This window comes from Halichoerus grypus, chromosome 1 (assembly GCF_964656455.1).
Source record: "Halichoerus grypus chromosome 1, mHalGry1.hap1.1, whole genome shotgun sequence".
Taxonomy (NCBI): Eukaryota; Metazoa; Chordata; class Mammalia; order Carnivora; family Phocidae; genus Halichoerus; species Halichoerus grypus.
Window position 1 is genome coordinate 120,976,647 of NC_135712.1, and position 18,769 is coordinate 120,995,415.

At 35.8% G+C, this 18,769-nt stretch overlaps 1 protein-coding gene across 4 annotated transcripts in view; it reads left to right on the forward strand.

The window, feature by feature from the left end:
- Positions 1-18,769, forward strand: part of PIK3CB (phosphatidylinositol-4,5-bisphosphate 3-kinase catalytic subunit beta) — a 195,992-nt gene that overhangs the window by 123,685 nt on the left and 53,538 nt on the right. For all 4 annotated transcript variants that reach the window (XM_078071249.1, XM_036092139.2, XM_036092140.2 and 1 more), the window contains 4 exons: positions 225-476; positions 1,813-1,909; positions 5,412-5,542; positions 7,976-8,026. In XM_078071249.1, coding sequence (XP_077927375.1) covers positions 225-476; positions 1,813-1,909; positions 5,412-5,542; positions 7,976-8,026 — 531 coding nt within the window. The remainder of the gene's footprint in view (positions 1-224; positions 477-1,812; positions 1,910-5,411; positions 5,543-7,975; positions 8,027-18,769) is intronic.

The window sequence follows — 18,769 nt, forward strand, 5'->3', positions numbered from 1 at the left end:
CATACTGCATTTTTTAGTTGGTTTACCTACTAAGTGAAAGATAGATTAAAATAAAGTTCAGTGAATTATATACTGATTACTTACAGCCTGATGGTTCTATGGAGAAAGTTTTTCCTAGAGTTGGTGTGCTGCTTCTCCCAGTACATGTTTGTTTTTCAGAGTAAAGGTGTTTCAGTGGTGCAGTATTCATAATTCTGTGTTTGTTTTTGTCTCCCTCATTACAGGTTCATGTCAGGGCTGGCCTTTTTCATGGTACTGAACTCCTCTGTAAAACCATCGTAAGCTCAGAGATATCAGGGAAAAATGATCACATTTGGAATGAACCACTGGAATTTGATATAAATACATGTGACCTTCCACGAATGGCTCGATTATGTTTTGCTGTTTATGCAGTTTTGGATAAAGTGAAAACGAAAAAGTCGACTAAAACTATTAATCCCTGTAAATATCAGACCATCCGGAAATCTGGGAAAGTGGTAATTATACACTACTGAAAAATTTTTACAATGGAATAATTTTAAGACTCTTTGAAATAATTGAGTAACGTGAAATTATAGCATATAACTTTGGTCCCTATGAAGTGATTTTAAAAAGATGATAAATCTTCATTTTTATCTCCTCATTTATTTCTCTTTTGGCAGATTATTTTAGCAAATATCATACTATAAGTGTTCCATTATAAATATAATACTTTAGAAAATATAGATAAAAAAGAATGAAAAGATTAAGAAAATTATATTTCCACAGTACCTTAATTGAAATTCTGTGTGCCACATATGCTTGAACATTCAGAATTTTGTGAGTTTTAGAAAGATCATATGACATACTTTACTCAGCACACCTGTGGGCCTGGGGCACAAATCTGTAATCAAACACATCACTAGCAGTGAATATGAATATTCACATTAAATGAGACAAATGCAGAATATCAGTTAACTTCATGCCATTTCTGGCCATGTTTTGCTGTCATATGAATTATGAATAAACTTTTAGTTTTCAGTTTCTTAGATTTTGAAATTATGGAAAAAGGATGGTGTACCTGTTCTCATATTCTCATCTTCCATTTCATATTTTTAGTCCTGTCTTTTTTTCATTTTCCTTTAAGTTTATGAAAAGTTGTTTTGGAGGGATGGGGACATGAATTTTATATGTTTAAAAAAAACCTGGTTACTATATTTATGTACATGAATTTGTGTCCTTTATTCTTTAATGTAAGAATTAAGCAGGTTTTTCCTCTGGTTATTATCATACAGTTTTTAAAAAATAAATTTTAGGGTGTAAAAGTCACAGACGAGGTACTTCCTTAGTACTTTTTCTTACACAGATAAAGAATTTTACTCAAAGTATTTGACTATAAGGTTTTTTGATACACTGTGACCAAGTTAATTGGTCTAGGTGTCTATGCTTCCTTCTAAGAAGTATAAATAAATTCTACAATGCCTGCAGACATTGCCTTCTCCTACATTAAGGTTTACTGTGGCTTAAAGCTCATAAAACTTATAACCTAACATATCACACGTATTTTCTTGAATCATTAAAAATTCCTCATCATTTAATGTTTATACAATAAATAATGTTTTTTGGATACATTATTTCATGATGAGACATTAATTGGCTTTCAGAGTTTTCTTGAACCATTGTAAAGATCTTGAACATTTTTCCTTGTATATCTTGTTTTATTTTGGATATTTTGGAAATCATCTGGAACTCTAGAAATTTCTCCATCTAAATGTTTGAAACAAAGGGCAAGTACATGTTTACATGCTAAAGTTCTTTTTCAGCATATTTATGCAGTGGTATCTTTTTCAACAGCATTATCCTGTAGCCTGGGTAAATACGATGGTTTTTGACTTTAAAGGACAGTTGAGATCTGGAGACATAATATTGCACAGCTGGTCTTCATTTCCTGGTAAGACTTATATCCTAATCCTTAAAGAGTAACTTTTGGCATGTGGACTAGTTAATGTTTCTTTATGACTCACTATTCTTTCAGTTTAGTAAAGAAGCATCTTTTCGTATCTTTATTATTTATTCTAAAACAGATTCCCACAGATTGTTTTAATGTATTTAAAAAGTGATTTGTATCTGAATATATTTGTTATCTCGGTGAATATGTTCTTGCTTTAAAAGTTTTATTTTTATAGATTTTGGAGAAATTCTCCTAAGGAACAGTGTCTTCTTTATAACAACCCTTTTGCTTGTAGTTGTACTAAATTTCTACACTAATAGAAGGAATATTCACTAGTATGGGAAGAATAGTAAAAACACAGTAAGTAAGTGTTTAGTTGGCTTTAACCTGAAATTTGAGCTAAGAGGAGCACCTTCCATATGCCTATATTTCTGAAATGTTATTCAGAGCACCCCAAGAAGGTAGATAGTTTTATCTCCATTATCTCCATTTTATCTCCATTTACATACCTCCATTTTACAGATGAGAAAAGTGAACCTTAGAGATAAGTTAGTTAAGTCTTACAAATTGGTTCAAAAGTAGGATTTGTACAAAAGACTGCTTGATTCTTTCCATTATTCTATACTGCTTTTCCCGAGTGTTTGAAATTTTTAGTGTAAACTTTGCATTATAATAGTGGTTTTCTTTTTTTTCCCCCTGCCTTCATAGTTCTTTAATATAATTAATAAAATTGTGAACTTACTTGCATTTTAAAAGTATTTGTGGGTGACAGACATTTGAAAATACTCATTTATTAGTAGTTGACATCTGAGAAATTGGCTTTAGATAATCAGTTATTCACAGACATATTTAAAACTCATGTTCTAATATTTTATGTATGTATATATTCTTCAGTTTCTACCCTTTCCTCCATATACCTGAAATAGTTTTTACTAATCATGTTTTCCCCCAAATATAGGAGAGTAGTGTGCATTTACACATTTTTAAAGATTTTATTTATTTATTTGACAGAGAGATACAGCGAGAGAGGGAACACAAGCAGGGGGAGTGGGAGAGGGAGAACAGGCCTCCCACTGAGCAGGGAGCCCAATGCGGGGCTCAATCCCAGGACCCTGGGATCATGACCTGAGCTGAAGACAGACGCTTAATGACTGAGCCACCCAGGCGCCCCCATTTATACATTTCTTAAGAGTAACTATGAGCTTCATAGTTAGAGTAAAAATTATGCATTTCAGCAGTTAATACTGTTTTGAAAATTTTAATTTAGACTCACACATGTTCTCCAGAATCACCAAGCAACTTGACTGGTATTTTTAGCAAAATAAGACAATTTTGGGCACTATTAACTTGGCATGCCATGAGCCTGACTTCATCTCTAACAAAATGTAATATGAAAAATAATAAATGAACACATTTGCTATACATGTATCAGCTCTAGAATTGTCACCTTATCCCAGTAGGAGTGAAGCTGAAACAAAGGAACTTCAAATAATCTATTGTCTCGAGTCCCTCGGCCATCATTAAATGGTATATAATCACATTGCTGGTTGCTTTTGTATCTTCCAGATTTCTTCGTGTATACACTAGGAAATACAAATGTAGATTTCTATTTTTCTTCCTATTAAAGTAGCATTCTGTGCAGTGTTCTCCTTTTCGCCCTTTTAACTTAGTATCTATATAGAGTACTGCTGCTGTTCTTAAAGCAGACTTACCTTTTGATAATTTAAGCAGTGTTACAATCAATAATCTTGCTTATGTGCAGGTATATATCTAAGATAAATTCATAGAGGTGGGTCTATTGAGTTAAAGAATAAATACATTTGTTATTGTACACCTGAAGCTGATACAACACTCTATGTTAACTAACTGGAATTAAAATAAAAACTTAAAAAAAAAATAAAAACTTGGAATTTTAAAATGAAAAAAAGAATAAATACATTTGTAATTTTGATAGTCACAAATTGCTCTCCAGTAGAGGTTGTACCAATTTGTACTCTGTTTATAAAATATTTTAGTGTGCCTTTTTGTAATTACTTTTAAGCAAGGTTACCTCTCTATGTTTGGGGCTAATAAGAATACCAAAATGCTACATTTTACTTTATTTTTTTTTAATTTTTATTTTTTTAAAGATTTTATTTATTTATTTGACGGAGAGAGAGAGAAAGAGCAAGAGAGAGAACACAAGCAGGGGGAGTGGGAGAGGGAGAAGCAGGCTTCCAGTGGAGCAGGGAGCCCAATGCGGGGCTCAATCCCAGGATCCTGGGATCATGACCTGAGCCGAAGGCAGACGTTTAATGACTGAGCCACCTAGGCACCATACATTTTACTTTAGATAGATTGTGTATGATAGGACAAAGGAGTGTAATGCTACCAGATAGCATAAGTATAGGATTTTAATTTGCTGAGAAATCTATCTGCTTTAGAGGTGTATAAATGATGAGAATTGCTTCCTTCTGGGTGATAACAGAATCTGAAATTTGAGAGTATTAAACAACTCAAGCAAAGAATTGATCAACGAGCTGAAACTTGGAAATACTCTATAAAGATTTTCTAGCCGGGCTCCTGAGTGGCTCAAATAATTAGGTGTCTGCCTTCATTTCAGCTCAGGTCACTATCTCCAGGTCCTGGGACTCCCCCCCGCCCAGTTGGGCTTCCTGCTCAGCAGGGAGTTTGCCTTTCCCCCAGTTCGTGCTCTCTCTCTCTCAAATGAATAAATAAAATCTTTAAAAAAGTATTTTCTAGCATTGGTAAATAATTGAGTATGCATAATATCTGGACATTAGGCCTGGACACAGTGGATTTTTACTTCCTTAGGAGAGAACAACTGTGCTAAAAATCAGTATAAGGAAGGAGATAATAGTTTGGAGAGGAGAGACTTTAGTTTGTACTGCTAATTCTGTTCTCTTGAGTTTACTGTCTCTTCAACAGTTTACTTACCAGTGAAATGAAAAAGTTTTATGAGAACAATGAAATCTAAGGTTCCCATGCCCAGTTCTGTGAATGGACCATGGTGGAGCAGAGGGAGTGCCTTAAAGAAATAAGCAGTTCATTCGGTTAAAGGAGTACCACTGGAATGGAGTGTTGCAGAAACTACCAGAGAGCCCTTTAACTGTATCAGCAGTTTATGGGATAATTGAGGAGCATAAACATTAGATTTGTCCAAAAGAATGTTATTGATGACTCTCAAAATAATCAGTTTGGGTACTGTGATGACCAGGGAAAATAAGGAATCCATATATGTGGTGAAGTAATAAAAAAATTCTGTGGGTCACCTTATTATGATGGAGAGCAATTCCAATTAAGTTTTTTTTTTTCAAGATTGAGGATACTTGTCAAATTTGCAGAAAGAGGTGAGGTAGGTATTTTTATAAACTTTCTCATTTTAGAGATGTCTGCCAAATTCCTTAGGTGACATACTTTTAAAATACTTTTCTCTTAAGGATTTATTTTAGTTTAGTTTTAAAAACATTTTTTAAGAATCAAAATTATTTGCATATTTTAGATGAACTTGAAGAAATGTTGAATCCAATGGGAACTGTTCAAACAAATCCATATACTGAAAATGCAACAGCTTTGCATATCAAATTCCCAGAGAATAAAAAACAACCTTATTATTATCCACCCTTCGATAAGGTAAGCTCATTATTTAAAGGACCACTATGCATGAAAATCACTGAATCATTAGTTCTTGGCTCTGCATGTTTATGGTTTAAGCTTTACATGTTTGTTTCTCTTCTAAACATCACATACATTGGCAGCTTGATTCAGTGGAAAGACCACTGAGCCTGGAGCCAACTAAACTTGTATTTAATCTTGGCTTTATCACTGACCAGGTGAGACATAATATCTCTGGAGGTCAGATTTCTCATTTATAAAATGAGGAAGTCATAATTGTTCTCTGAGTTTCTTTTGAATTTAAAACTGCTGTAAATGCATTCGTATAAGTCTGAGCATGTGAAATATACATTGAAGCTTGCCCAGCATGTTAGTTTAGGGATTAAAGACATAGTCACTGCTGTGTTAGAATTGGTATTCAAAGAACAAATGATTTATGTTGAATGTTACTATTAGTAGACTTCCTAAGGTACTGTTATTTGTGTAGAATCTATAGCAAGGACTTCCATTTCTAAACACATTTCTTTAGTATACAAACTGCTTATCTTGGGTATTGGGGGTATCTGGTGGAGTTGAAAATGGGGCTATGCTAATTTACATTCTGAGAGCTAAGCTGTCATATGTTTTATCTTAAGGTTTGGCATCTTTGTTTCAGGTATGATTGATGCGATTTTTATGAGAAAATCTTGGAGCAAATTCTCAGATAGTAACAAGTTTATTTCCTTAAATCTATGTGAGAATAAGCTTCCTTTAAAAATTGATATTATACTGAATAATATTCAAGTTAATCCACCTTTAAACTTATTTGTATCTTAAAATTCAGCATTACCAGACCTGTATATATTTTTAAAGTAATATGTAAATTAAATTTGTTACCTAATGTTTCTTCTTTAGTCTCATTTTAATTGAATTTTATCCACATATGATTTCTGATCAGTAATATACAGCCAAATTAAATTTTGTGGTTAGTGCAGTAGAAATCCCAAATATGTCAAGAACCGTATACCTTACCGTTGAGTAGAAAAAGGTACATTTTGAATCATCCATGCATTCATGCCATGGCTTTATTTCCTTAGGATAGCAATTTAATCAGAAGGCATAGCTACTTGTGATACATTTCATACTCCAAGCTATGACTATTTTTGTGTTCACTTATAGTATGTGTTCAACAATCAGTTATAGTTTCTTTTGGATCAAATGAGGTGCTTTTTGAAGCCTTTTTACAAATAGAATATCAATGCAAATACAAGTAGTTTAGAAGTCCAGTTCTTTAAAATGTTTTATTTCAGCATTGCTTAAGTCACTAAACTTTCCTTTTACCTTTGTAATCTCTTAGAGAGTCTGTCTTTGAAGATCAATTTGGGATAGAGGGTTTGTCTTTAAATATGTATGAATATATTTATACTTACTGGGTTTTTAAAATTGTATAATTTATATGTGATCATTTAAAAAATCAAATAACACAGATAGAAAAAGTGAAAGTTCCCTGTATTCTTTTTATTTAATTTAATGATTTTTGTTGTGATCACTTATGTATATTTTGCTTTTCAAGACAATTTTATGGTTATTGATAATTTTACTAATTTTAATAACTCATTTTGTCATTATAACAACCATATGAAATAGAATAGGAGTTATCACTATACATTTGAGGATACAGTTAAATTATTCATTTAGGATTATGTACTTCAGTAACTGGATATAAATCTTCAGATTCTTTTTTTTTTTTTCAGATTTTATTTATTTATTTGAGAGAGAGAGAATGAGAGAGAGAGCACGAGAGGGAAGAGGGTCAGAGGGAGAAGCAGACTCCCTGCTGAGCAGGGAGCCCGATGTGGGACTCGATCCCGGGACTCTAGGATCATGACCTGAGCCGAAGGCAGTTGCTTAACCAACTGAGCCACCCAGGCGCCCTAAATCTTCAGATTCTTTAACCACTGATTTTCCCATCTTTTCAAGAATCAGAGCCCGTTTTGAACTTAATGAATTCAAAAGATATTTTTAGACTATCTCTTGATATTCTACTTTTGTTAATTTAGAAAAACCAATGACAAATGACAAAAACTTACGTATTTAGTAACTCTTACATACCTTTGCATTTTCTTAATCAGAAAATATTTACCTGTATTTAGAATTCTTTCACATACCAAAGAAAAATTCTTTCACATACATGTTGAAGCCTTTGCTTATTTTATCTACAGACAATGCTAGTGCACCCAAGGAGTTACAGTCCCTTATAATAATACCATTGACTCTCAGTTGTCAGGAGTTTGAAGATTGGGAATCACCACATAATACCATTTTGCATTTAAGATTCATGTTTACATTATAAAGCATAGAAATGCCAGACCCTATATTGTTTCTTGTAGTCTAAGTACAGTTGTAATCATTTACAATTAAAATTTTACGAACACGAGTGCCAAAATTTAATTAAAAAAATTTTTTTAACAGATAATCGAGAAGGCAGCTGAGATTGCAAGCAGTGACAGTGCTAATGTATCAGTAAGTATCAAGGTTTTAAAATGGCCCTTATTATAACATTGTGCTCATTTTTAGTTACCTTCATCTGATTTATGCTGATGACTTACAGATGACTATACTCTTATGCAAGAATAGCCTGTGAGTGTATATGAATATGTACATACTAATGTTTTGTTGAATGTCAGCTGTTTGTAGGTGGTCTGTGTTCAGTGGTAAATCCTTTTCTGATATAAGCACAGGTTTAGCAGCTAATCTTTTTTTTTTTAATTTAATTAATTTATTTTTTAAAGTAGGCTCCACGCCCAACATGGGGCTTAAACTCAACAAACCGTGAGATCAAGAGTTGCGTGTGCTACTGACTGACCCCCAGTAGCTAGTCTTTAAGAGATGCTATGGCACGTCCTCATAGATAAACAATACTGTTGTTGTGAATATTATTCAGTTGAATGAAGAGTTTGTAATTTTCTTTATTTTTCACATGTAACAACAGATATAATCAGGCCAGGATTTACAGTGTTGGGGAACCAGGTTTCTTCATCTTGGTGCTCTGTCATGTTAACATGTAGTTTCTATCTAGTGCTTCAGCCTCTCATAGTATGGTCCAGTCAGCAGGAGCAGGAAAAGCAAGAGTAGAGGCCACACCTGTTCTTTTTGAGGATATCATTAATATGCCTCATTGCTGCTCACATCTATTAGCCAGGAATTAGTCACATGGCCATACTTTAACTACAAGTGGGGCTGGGAAATGTAGTCTTTAGTTGGCCAGGCATGTGCTTGACTAAGAGTAAGAGATTCTAGTTAATAAAGGAAGAGCAGAAAGAATACTGAGGGACAAACAGCAGTTTCTGCCATACACACTATGCCTGTCATTTCTACCCAGAGCTCTTGGGTGATCAGGTGCATTGTCAGCACTAATGTTGTGAAAAGAATCTTTTTTTTATTACCAGTAGGTCTCAGTAGTAAGCATAAAATATTCAGTAAACCATGTTGTAAACAGATTTGCTGCCATCAGGCTTTGTTGTTCATATATAGAACATAGGCAGAATAGATTTAGCATAATTCTTAAGTGTCCTAGGATTTTGGAAGGGTCTTTGAGCACTGGCTTCACCTTAAAGTCACCAGCTATATTAGCCCCCCAAAAGAGAGTCAGTCTGTCCTTTGAAGCTTTGAAGCCAGGCATTGACTTCTGCTCTTTAGCTTTGAAAGTCATAGCATTCTCTTCTAATATAAAGCTATTTCGTCTACATTTAAAAGCTGTTGTTTATTGTAGCCACCTTCATTATGATCTTAGCTAGATGTTCTGGGCAACCTCCTGCAGCTTCTTACATTAATACTTCTTGCATTTTTATGTTATGGAGATAGCTTCTTTCCTTAAACCTCTTAAACCAACCTCTGTTAGCTTCAAACTTCTTCTGTAGCTTCCTCACCTCTTCCAGTCTTCATGGAATTCAAGAGAGTTACGGCCTTGTTTGTATTAGGCTTTGGCTTAAGGGAATGGTGTGGCTGGTTTGATCTTTTATCTAGACCACAAACACTTTCTCCATATCAGCAATAAGTCTGTTTTGCTTTCCTGTTATTAATGTGTTCACTGGAGTAGCACTTTTAATTTCCTTCAAGAACTTTTCCTCTGTATTCACCACGTGGCTAATTTTTTGGCACACGAGGCCTAGCTTTTGCCTGTCTTGGCTTTCAACATGCCTTCTTACTAAGCTGTATCATTTCCAGCTTTTGATTTAAAGTGTGAGACATGCAACTCTTCCATTCACTCTAACACTTAGAAGCCATTGTAGGGTTATTAATTGGCTTAATGTCAATATTGTGTCTTAGAGAATGAGGAAGCCCTAGGAGAGGGAGAGAGATGGGAACAGCTGGTTGGTGGAGCAGTCAGAATAGGCACAACATTTATTAAGTTCGCCATTTTCTGTGGTATGGTTCATGGCACCCCAAAAGAACGAACGGTAGTAACAGCAAAGATCACTGACCCCCGATCACCATGACAAATACAGCAATAATGAGAAAGTTTGAAATATTGAGAGAATTACCAAAATGAGACATAGAGGCAGTGAGCAAATGCTGTTGGGAGAATGGCACTGATAGACTTGCTTGATGCAGCTTGCCACAGACCTTCAGTTTGTAGAGTACAGCACAGGATCTGTGAAGGATAATAAAACAAGCCTGCACTAAGACAGATAATTACAGGTTTAGGTTCAGAGACAGTAGTTATATAAGGATATCTTCATTCTAATTCCTCCTTTTGTTACCCTTTATTAGTCTTTATATTGATCCCCAAATATCAGAAGGGTAACTGGTAACTTTTTACTATTTCTCTTATGCTTTACTACCACCTTACCTAAATCAGAAGGTTTCCTTCTTACTGAGGATGCAGTATTCTGGCCCAAGTTTGATGTGCCTTTTTTTAAAATTGGGGGCATAGTACAATTAATAAATTGTGAAACCGAAAATTGAAGTTATTCCTGTAACTGCCATCTACTTTTTATCCTCCAAGATAACTGTGTCAGCAGTTTAGCTTATAGGTACTAATCCTAATGCAATGTATGTATTTACATACCTTTATGTATAAATATATCCTTTTTTTTTAATGAGATCTTCATAGTTTTTCCCTTTTTAATTTAATGCATTTTGTGCATCTTGGCTCTTTCAGAGGTCCTCTTCTCTCTATTTATTTATTTTTTTAAAAAAGATGTATGTATTTATTTTAGAGAACGGGAGAGGGTAAGAGTGCAAGCGGAGGGAGAGGCAGTGGGAGAGGAAGAGAAATCCTCAAGCAGTCTCCCCGTGAGTGCAGAGCTCCTACCCAGGGCTTGATCCCAGGACCCTGAGATCATGACCTGAGCCAAAATCAAGAGTCAGATGCTTAACTGACTGAGCCACCCAGGCACTCCCACGCTTCTCTTTTTAAAGCTTTTTCAACATTCTGTGGCATTATTAGCAGCTATTAGTTATTAAACATACATACTTCTGGTTTTTTTGCTTACTTCCCATTTTATTATTTTTTTTTTTTTAAAGATTTTATTTATTTATTTGACAGAGAGAGACACAGCGAGAGAGGGAACATGAGCAGGGTGAGTGGGAGAGGGAGAAGCAGGCTTCCTGTGGAGCAGGGAGCCCGATGTGGGGCTCGATCCTAGGACCCTGGGATCATGACCTGAGCTGAAGGCAGACGCCTAACAACTGAGCCACCCAGGCGCCCCAACTTCCCATTATTCTTTACTAAAACAGTGTTGTAAGGAATATTTTATAGAGCTTTAAACATGTATTTTATGGTTTAAAATTTTTTTAAAAATTAATTAATTAATTAATTTATTTATTTAAGTAGGCTCTGTGTCCAACTTGGGGCTTGAACACAACCCTGAGACCAAGAGTCGCATGCTCCACTGACTGAACTGGCCAGGTGCCCCTACGTACATGTATTTTATAGGATGGATTCTTAGAAGTGAAATTATTAGATCAAAAGTATCCCTTTTTTTAAAAATAAGAATTCTGCCAAATTGCGTACCTTAAAATACCTTAAAATTTAAAACCCTAGCCACACTGTGGAAGAGTTAGTATCATTTTGCATATCTGCCAGCCCTTTTAATATTTTTTAACCCTTTTAGTATTTTAATTAATTGGACAAAAAAATGGTGTCACACTACTTTAACTTTCATTTTTTAAAAGATTTTATTTATTTGTCAGAGAGAGCACAAGCAGGGGGAGCGGCAGGCAGAGGGAGAAGCAGGCTCCCCACTGAGCAAGGAGCCCGATGCTGGACTCGAACTAATGCTGCTATGAACATGAATATACAAGTATCTTTTTAAGACTCTGTTTTCAATTCTTTGGATATATACCCAGAAGTGGAACTGCTGAATCATATTGTAGTTCTCTTTTTAATTTTTTTAAGGAACTGCTATACTGTTCTCCACCATAGCTGTACCATTTTACATTCCCACCAGCTACAAAAGCAATGTTTTTCACATCCTTGCCATCACTTTTGTGTTTTTTGATAGTAGCCATCCTAATAGGTGTTGGTATTTTTTAAAATAGATGTTTGCCAAGGATCTTGGGTCTGTAGAATAGGAAAAATGTGATCCTTGTGAATTATGATTATAGAATTGGCAGCTTTTATCTTCTTATCTAGTGGTTCTCAACCTGAGGCTAATTTGCCCTCTATGGGCCATTTGGCATTATCTAGAGGTTTTCTTGGTTGTCATAACTCAAGGGGTGGGGGTGTTCCTGGCATCTAGTGGGTAGAGGTCAGGGGTCTACTAAATTTCTACAATGTACAGGACCATCCTCCTACAACAAAATACTAATAGCACTGAGGTTTAGAAACCCTGCTCTAATCTAAAACATCTGTGTTATAATTTTATCTTATTTTCTTACTGTGGAAACTCAGGCATAAAATTTTATTGGTTGGCTTTGGAGAGTGCAGATGTGATGACTCAAGCCATTAGTTCACAAGTCCTAGAAATCTACCTAGGAAGTTTTCTTAGAAGAATGATTTGGAGTTTTTAAAGTCCTCAATTTTAGGGAAGGAAATACCAAACATTTAAAAAAATTTTTTCGACTTAACTGAAAATTTGCAGGAAGTATACAGAGAATTCCCATATAGCCTTCCTGCAGCTTCCCCAGCTGTTAACATTTTGGCACATTTGTTTTTGTTTTGTTTTGTTTAAGATTTTAGTTATTCATTGTCAGAGCACAAGCAGGGGGAGCGGCAGGTAGAGGGAGAGGGAGAAGCAGACTCCCCGCTGAGCAGGGAGCCTGATATGGGGCTAGATCTCAGGACCCCTGGATTATGCCTGAGCTGAGGGCAGATGCTTAACTGACTGAGCTGCCCAGGCACCCCAGCCAATATATATTAATAAATGTTTACTAAAACAAGTGGGTGAAAGTTTGATGTGAAACAGGATGGTTAGTCTCAAAATAGGCCCACAAGATACTTCTTGTTAACTTTATACCAGAAAAACCTAGTAGACTATCCTAATCAAGTGATAAAAATGAACATCAGTAGTGATAGGAGAAATGAACATTATTTGCCTCTTGATAAAATATAGTAAGAGGAACACTCCACCACTTCAGTGTATTCATTCTAAAAATATATAGCTGGAATCTGATTATGACAAAACATTAGGCAAATACATACTGAGTAATATTCTACAAAGTAATTGACCTGTATTCCTAGAAAATGTCAGAGTCAGTGGAGGTAAGGAAAGACTGAGGTACTGTTTTAGAATGAAGAAAACTAATGATAAATGACAACAAAATGCAACAATTAACCTGGGTTGGATCCTGGACCTATAACAAACATTTAGAAAATTGGAAAAATTGAATGGAATGTGTGAATTATACAGTAGAACTATATCAGTATTATTTTCCCTATTTTTATGAACAGATTCTGGTTAAGTATGAGAATGTCCTTGTTTTTAGGAGATATACACTGAAGAATTAAGGAGTAGAAGGGAATTTTTTTTTTTTTAAGATTTTATTTATTTATTTGAGAGAGAGAATGAGAGAGAGAGAGAGCATGAGATGGGGGAGGGTCAAAGGGAGAAGCAGACTCCCTGCTGTGCAGGGAGCCGGATGTGAGACTCGATCCCGGGACTCCAGGATCATGACCTGAGCTGAAGGCAGTCGCTTAACCAACTGAGCCACCCAGGCACCCTAAAAGGGAATATTGTATGCCACTTAATATCATATATTAAGAGTCCTGATTCCATATGCGAAAAGTATTTAGAATCCAAGATTTGGGCACTGTATATGCCCATTGGTATTGCCATGCAATTGTATCTAGGCCTTTTCGTAAAACAGCTAGGTAACATGTATATGTGTGTTTACATATATTTGAGCATATATAAGCACAGAGATATATTGCTTTATCTATTAAAAATCATGAGCTCTTGGGGCACCTGGGTGGCTCAGATGGTTAAGCGTCTGCCTTCGGCTCAGGTCATGATCCCAGGGTTCTGGAATCGAGTCCCGCATGGGGTTCCCTGCTAGGCGGGAAGCCTGCTTCTCCCTCTGCCTCTCTCTCTCTCTCTCACTCTCATGAATAAACAAAACAAAACAAAACAAAACAAAAAATCATGAGCTCTTATCAATGTCTTTGTGTGTGTGTGTGTGTTTAAAATAAGATTTTATGCTTTTGTGCTCTCTCTCTCTGTCAAATAAATAAATAAAATCTTTAAAAAAAAATATCACTGATGAGTTTCCCAGCCTTTCATCCCCCTCCCCTGATGCCAACCACCACATCCCCCATTTAGAAGAGGAAAGAACCACAGTTAATTTTTTTTTTTTAAAGATTTTATTATTTGAGAGAGAGAATGAGAGAGAGAGAGCACATGAGAGGGGGGAGGGTCAGAGGGAGAAGCAGACTCCCTGCTGAGCAGGGAGCCTGATGCGGGTCTCAATCCTGGGACTCCAGGATCATGACCTGAGCCGAAGTCAGTCGCTTAACCAACTGAGCCACCCAGGTGCCCGAACCACAGTCATTTTTTGACGTGCTTATTGCAAAGTATATTTGCTTTGTTTTATTTTAGTTAATAATCACTATTACATCATAATATGTGTGTGATTTTGAAAAATATAAAAATAGAGAATATGAGTGGTAGTCTTCATTACTTTCTACCATTATTTTAGTTCAAGCATTTGAACAGGTGTATAAATTCACCATTTACCCTGTGCAGTCTAAGTTTTCATTACTGATTGTTTGGGGTTTGCAAAAGAATGTAAGATTCTGTGTTTTCTTTGGGCTTCCTGCCACATTTCTGGTAGTTGTTTATTTTTACCTTGGCTTTACTCAATGCTGTGCTTTTCATAGCTCAGTAAATAGTCATAGTATAATTATACAGCTAACCCCCTGCTCTCCCCTCTTAGTTTACTCCCAGGTCTTCAGGATATTTACTTACAGTAGGTCTGTAGAGTCTAATTTTGATTCACCAAATTACAGTAGGTTTGCTAGCTTTTTGCAATATTTAACTTAACAGCAGTCTATTTTTCTGACATGAACAATTTAGACTCTGTGTTGTTTGCAGTAACAGGTTTCATTTTAAGATGTGTAAGTGTAGGTGTAAGTGTAGGAGTTTGATCTTCAAATTCCGATGACTTGTGATGGTAACTTTTCAGAGAAACCCAGTCAAGCCTGTAAAATAAAGCATACTCTAAAGGTTGAGGATCTGAATATAAAACCACTGTAATCATACATAGTCTGTGTGTGTGTGTGTGTGTGTGTGTGTATGTTTAAAATAAGATTTTATTTTTTATTTATTTTTTTTTTTTAAAGATTTTATTTGACAGTGAGAGATACAGCGAGAGAAAATAAGATTTTATTTTTTAAAGAGCAGTTTTAGGATCACAACAAAATTGGGAGGAAGGTACAGAGATTTCCCATACATCTCTTTCCCTTCACATGCATATCCCTTTCCCATTATCAACATCACTCACCAAGAACACACCTACACTGACACATCGTAATCACCTAAAGTCCGTAGTTTACCTTGGGTTTCATTCTTGGTGTTGTGCGTATTGTGGGTTTGGACAAATGTATAATGATAACGTATTTATTTATCGTATCATACAGAGTATTTTTACTGTCCTGCAAATCCTCTGTGCTCTGCCTGTTCGTTCCCCCACTCTACCCCTGGCAACCACTGATCTTTTTATTTTCTTCATAGTTTGACCTTTTCCAGATGTTGTATAATTTAGAATCATACAGTATGTAGTCTTTTTCAATCTGGCTTCTTTTCCCTTAGTAGTATGCTTTTAAGGTTCCTCCATGTCTTTGTGGCATGAAAGCTCATTTCCTTTTAGTGATAAATAATATTCCATTGTCTGTATGTATTACAGCTTATCCATTTACCCACTGAATGACATCTTGGTTGTTTCCAAGTTTTGACAGTTTTGAATAAAACTGCTGTAAACATCTGTGTGCAGGTTTTTTGTGGGCATAAGTTTTCACCTCCTTTTGGTAAATACCAAGAAGCGTGATTACTGGATTGTATGGTAAGAGTATGTTTAGTTTGTAAGAAACTGCCAAACTGTCTTCCTAAGTGGTTGTAGCATTTTACATTCCCACCACCGGTGAATAAGAGTTGTTCCACATCCTTGACAGCATTCGATGTTGTCTGTGTTTTGGATTTTGGCCATTCTAATAGATGTGTGGTCTTACCTCATTGTTTTTAATTTGCATTTCCCTAACGAGTCTGCATCTTATTTGGGGAGGTGTCTGTTCAGGTCTTTGACTCATATTTTAGTTTGATGGTTTATTTTCTAATAGTTGAGTTTTAAAGTTCTTTGTGTATTTTGGATGACAGTCCTTTATCAGATAAGTCTTATTGCAGATATTTTCTCCTAGTCTGTATCTTGTCTTTTCATTCTCTTGACAGTGTCTTTCACAGAGGAGTTAATTTTAAATATAGTGAAGTCTATCTAATTTATCAATTCTTTTATTGATGGATCATGCATTTGGTGTTATATGTAAAAAGTCATTGCCAAAGATAACCCCAGGTCATCTAGGTTTTCTCCTATGTTATCTTCTAGGAGTTTTATAGTTTCTGTATTTCACATTTATTTTTACTAAGTTGGGTAGTGTCAGTCCTTCAGCTTTTTCTTCTTCAATATTGTGTTGGCTGTTCTGGGTATTTTGCCTCTCTGTGTAACTTTAGAATCAATTTGTCAGTACCTACAAAATTTTGATTGGGTTTGCATTGAATCTGTTGATTACATTAGAAGAGCTGACATTTGGACAGTATTGAATCTTCCTATTTGTGAACATGAAATACCTATTTAGTTATTTGATTTCTTTTATCAGAGGTCTGTAATTTTCATTATATAGATTTTGTACATATTTTGTTAGTTTTATACCTAGGTTTTCATATTTTTGGGTGCTAATGTAAGTGGTATTAGATTTTTAATTTCAAATACCACTTGTTTATTGCTGATATATGGGAAGGCAGTTTACTTTTGTTTCCTAAACTTGTGTCCTACAATCTTGCTTTAATTATGCATTGGGTCCAATATTTTTGTTGATTCTTTCAGATTTTCTGCATAGACAATTATGTCTATGTAGATAATCATGATCCCCATTCTTTTGTACATATATATTATTATTATTATTATTATTATTTTTTAAAGATTTTATTTATTTGACAGAGACACAGCGAGAGAGGGAACACAAGCAGGGGGAGTAGGAGAGGGAGAAGCAGGCTTCCCGCGGAGCCGGGAGCCTGATGCGGGGCTCGATCCCAGGACCCCGAGATCATGACCTGAGCCGAAGGCAGACGCTTAACGACTGAGCCACCCAGGCGCCCCCATATATATTATTTTGAATCTCATTACTTTAGAAAATTAGTATGACTATTTTATTTTTTTTTAAGATTTTATTTATTTATTTGACAGAGAGAGACAGCTAGAGAGGGAACACAAGCAGGGGGAGTGGGAGAGGGAGCAGCAGGCTTCCTGCTGAGCAGGGAGCATGACCCGGGGCTCGATCCCAGGACCCTGGGATCATGACCCGAGCCAAAGGCTGAACGACTGAGCCACCCAGGCGCCCCTAGTATGACTATTTTAATGCTTAAATGAAATTCCAGTTAAAAACATAAAGTACAAAATTACATAATAATAGAATATAAATTTTTACAGAATCTTGTCAGATAATTCTGGAGAGGTTTTTTTTTCCTAAGATTTATTTATTATAGAGAGTGAATGCACAAGAGAGCATGTGAGCCGTGGGGGTGGGGCAGAGGGAGAAGGAGAGAAAATCTCAAGCAGACTCCGCACAGAGCAGGAGCCCAACACAAGGCTTGATCTCATGACCCTGAGCCGAAACCAGGAGTCCAACCTTCAACTGACTAAGCCACCCAGGTGCCCCTGTTTTATTTTTTATTTTTATTTATTTATTTTTATATGTATTTTGGCCTAAATGGTATAGTTCTACTTTGGTATGGGGAAATGAATCTCTTTCTTTCAGTATTACTACAATTCAGAATCTAGAGCCAAAAAATAGTTTGGGCCATGTTCATTATTTTAGGATATTCTTGTACAGATTGGGAAAGAAAATGGGATAACAGTATTTGTTTCATGTTTAGTTTTATCCAGGATTCGATTCTTAATCTAAATGGTTTTGATGCCTCTGAGCCAACAAGACACTTACACTTTTTTTTTTTTTTTTAAAACTTCGTATGTTTGGGGATGCCTGAGTGGTTCGGTCAGTTAAGCGTCTGCCTTCGGCTCAGTCATGATCCCAGGGTCCTGGGATCAAGTTCGGCATCATGCTCCTTGCTCAGTGGGAGTCTGCTTCTCCCCCTGCCTGCCTCTTCCCCCTGCTTCTGCTCTTTCTCTGTCTCTGACAAATAAATAAAATCTTTTTTTTTTTTTTTAAGATTTTATTTATTTATTTGAGAGAGAGAATGAGAGAGAGAGAGAGAGAGCACATGAGAGGGGGGAGGGTCAGAGGGAGAAGCAGACTCCCTGCTGAGCAGGGAGCCTGATGTGGGACTCGATCCCGGGACTCCAGGATCATGACCTGAGCTGAAGGCTCAACCAACTGAGCCACCCAGGCGCCCCTCTGACAAATAAATAAAATCTTAAAAAAAAAAAAAAACTTTGTATGTTTGGTTTGTCTTTGTTGATTTGTTTGTTTATAGAAATTGAAAATTAAAATGGAAGGATAGAAAGAAATTCAGTTTAAAGAATAAAGGACTTTTTAATCCACATTGCAATTCTGCCACCTAGTGTTTGCATATGGATTTTTAAAGAAACAGGAAG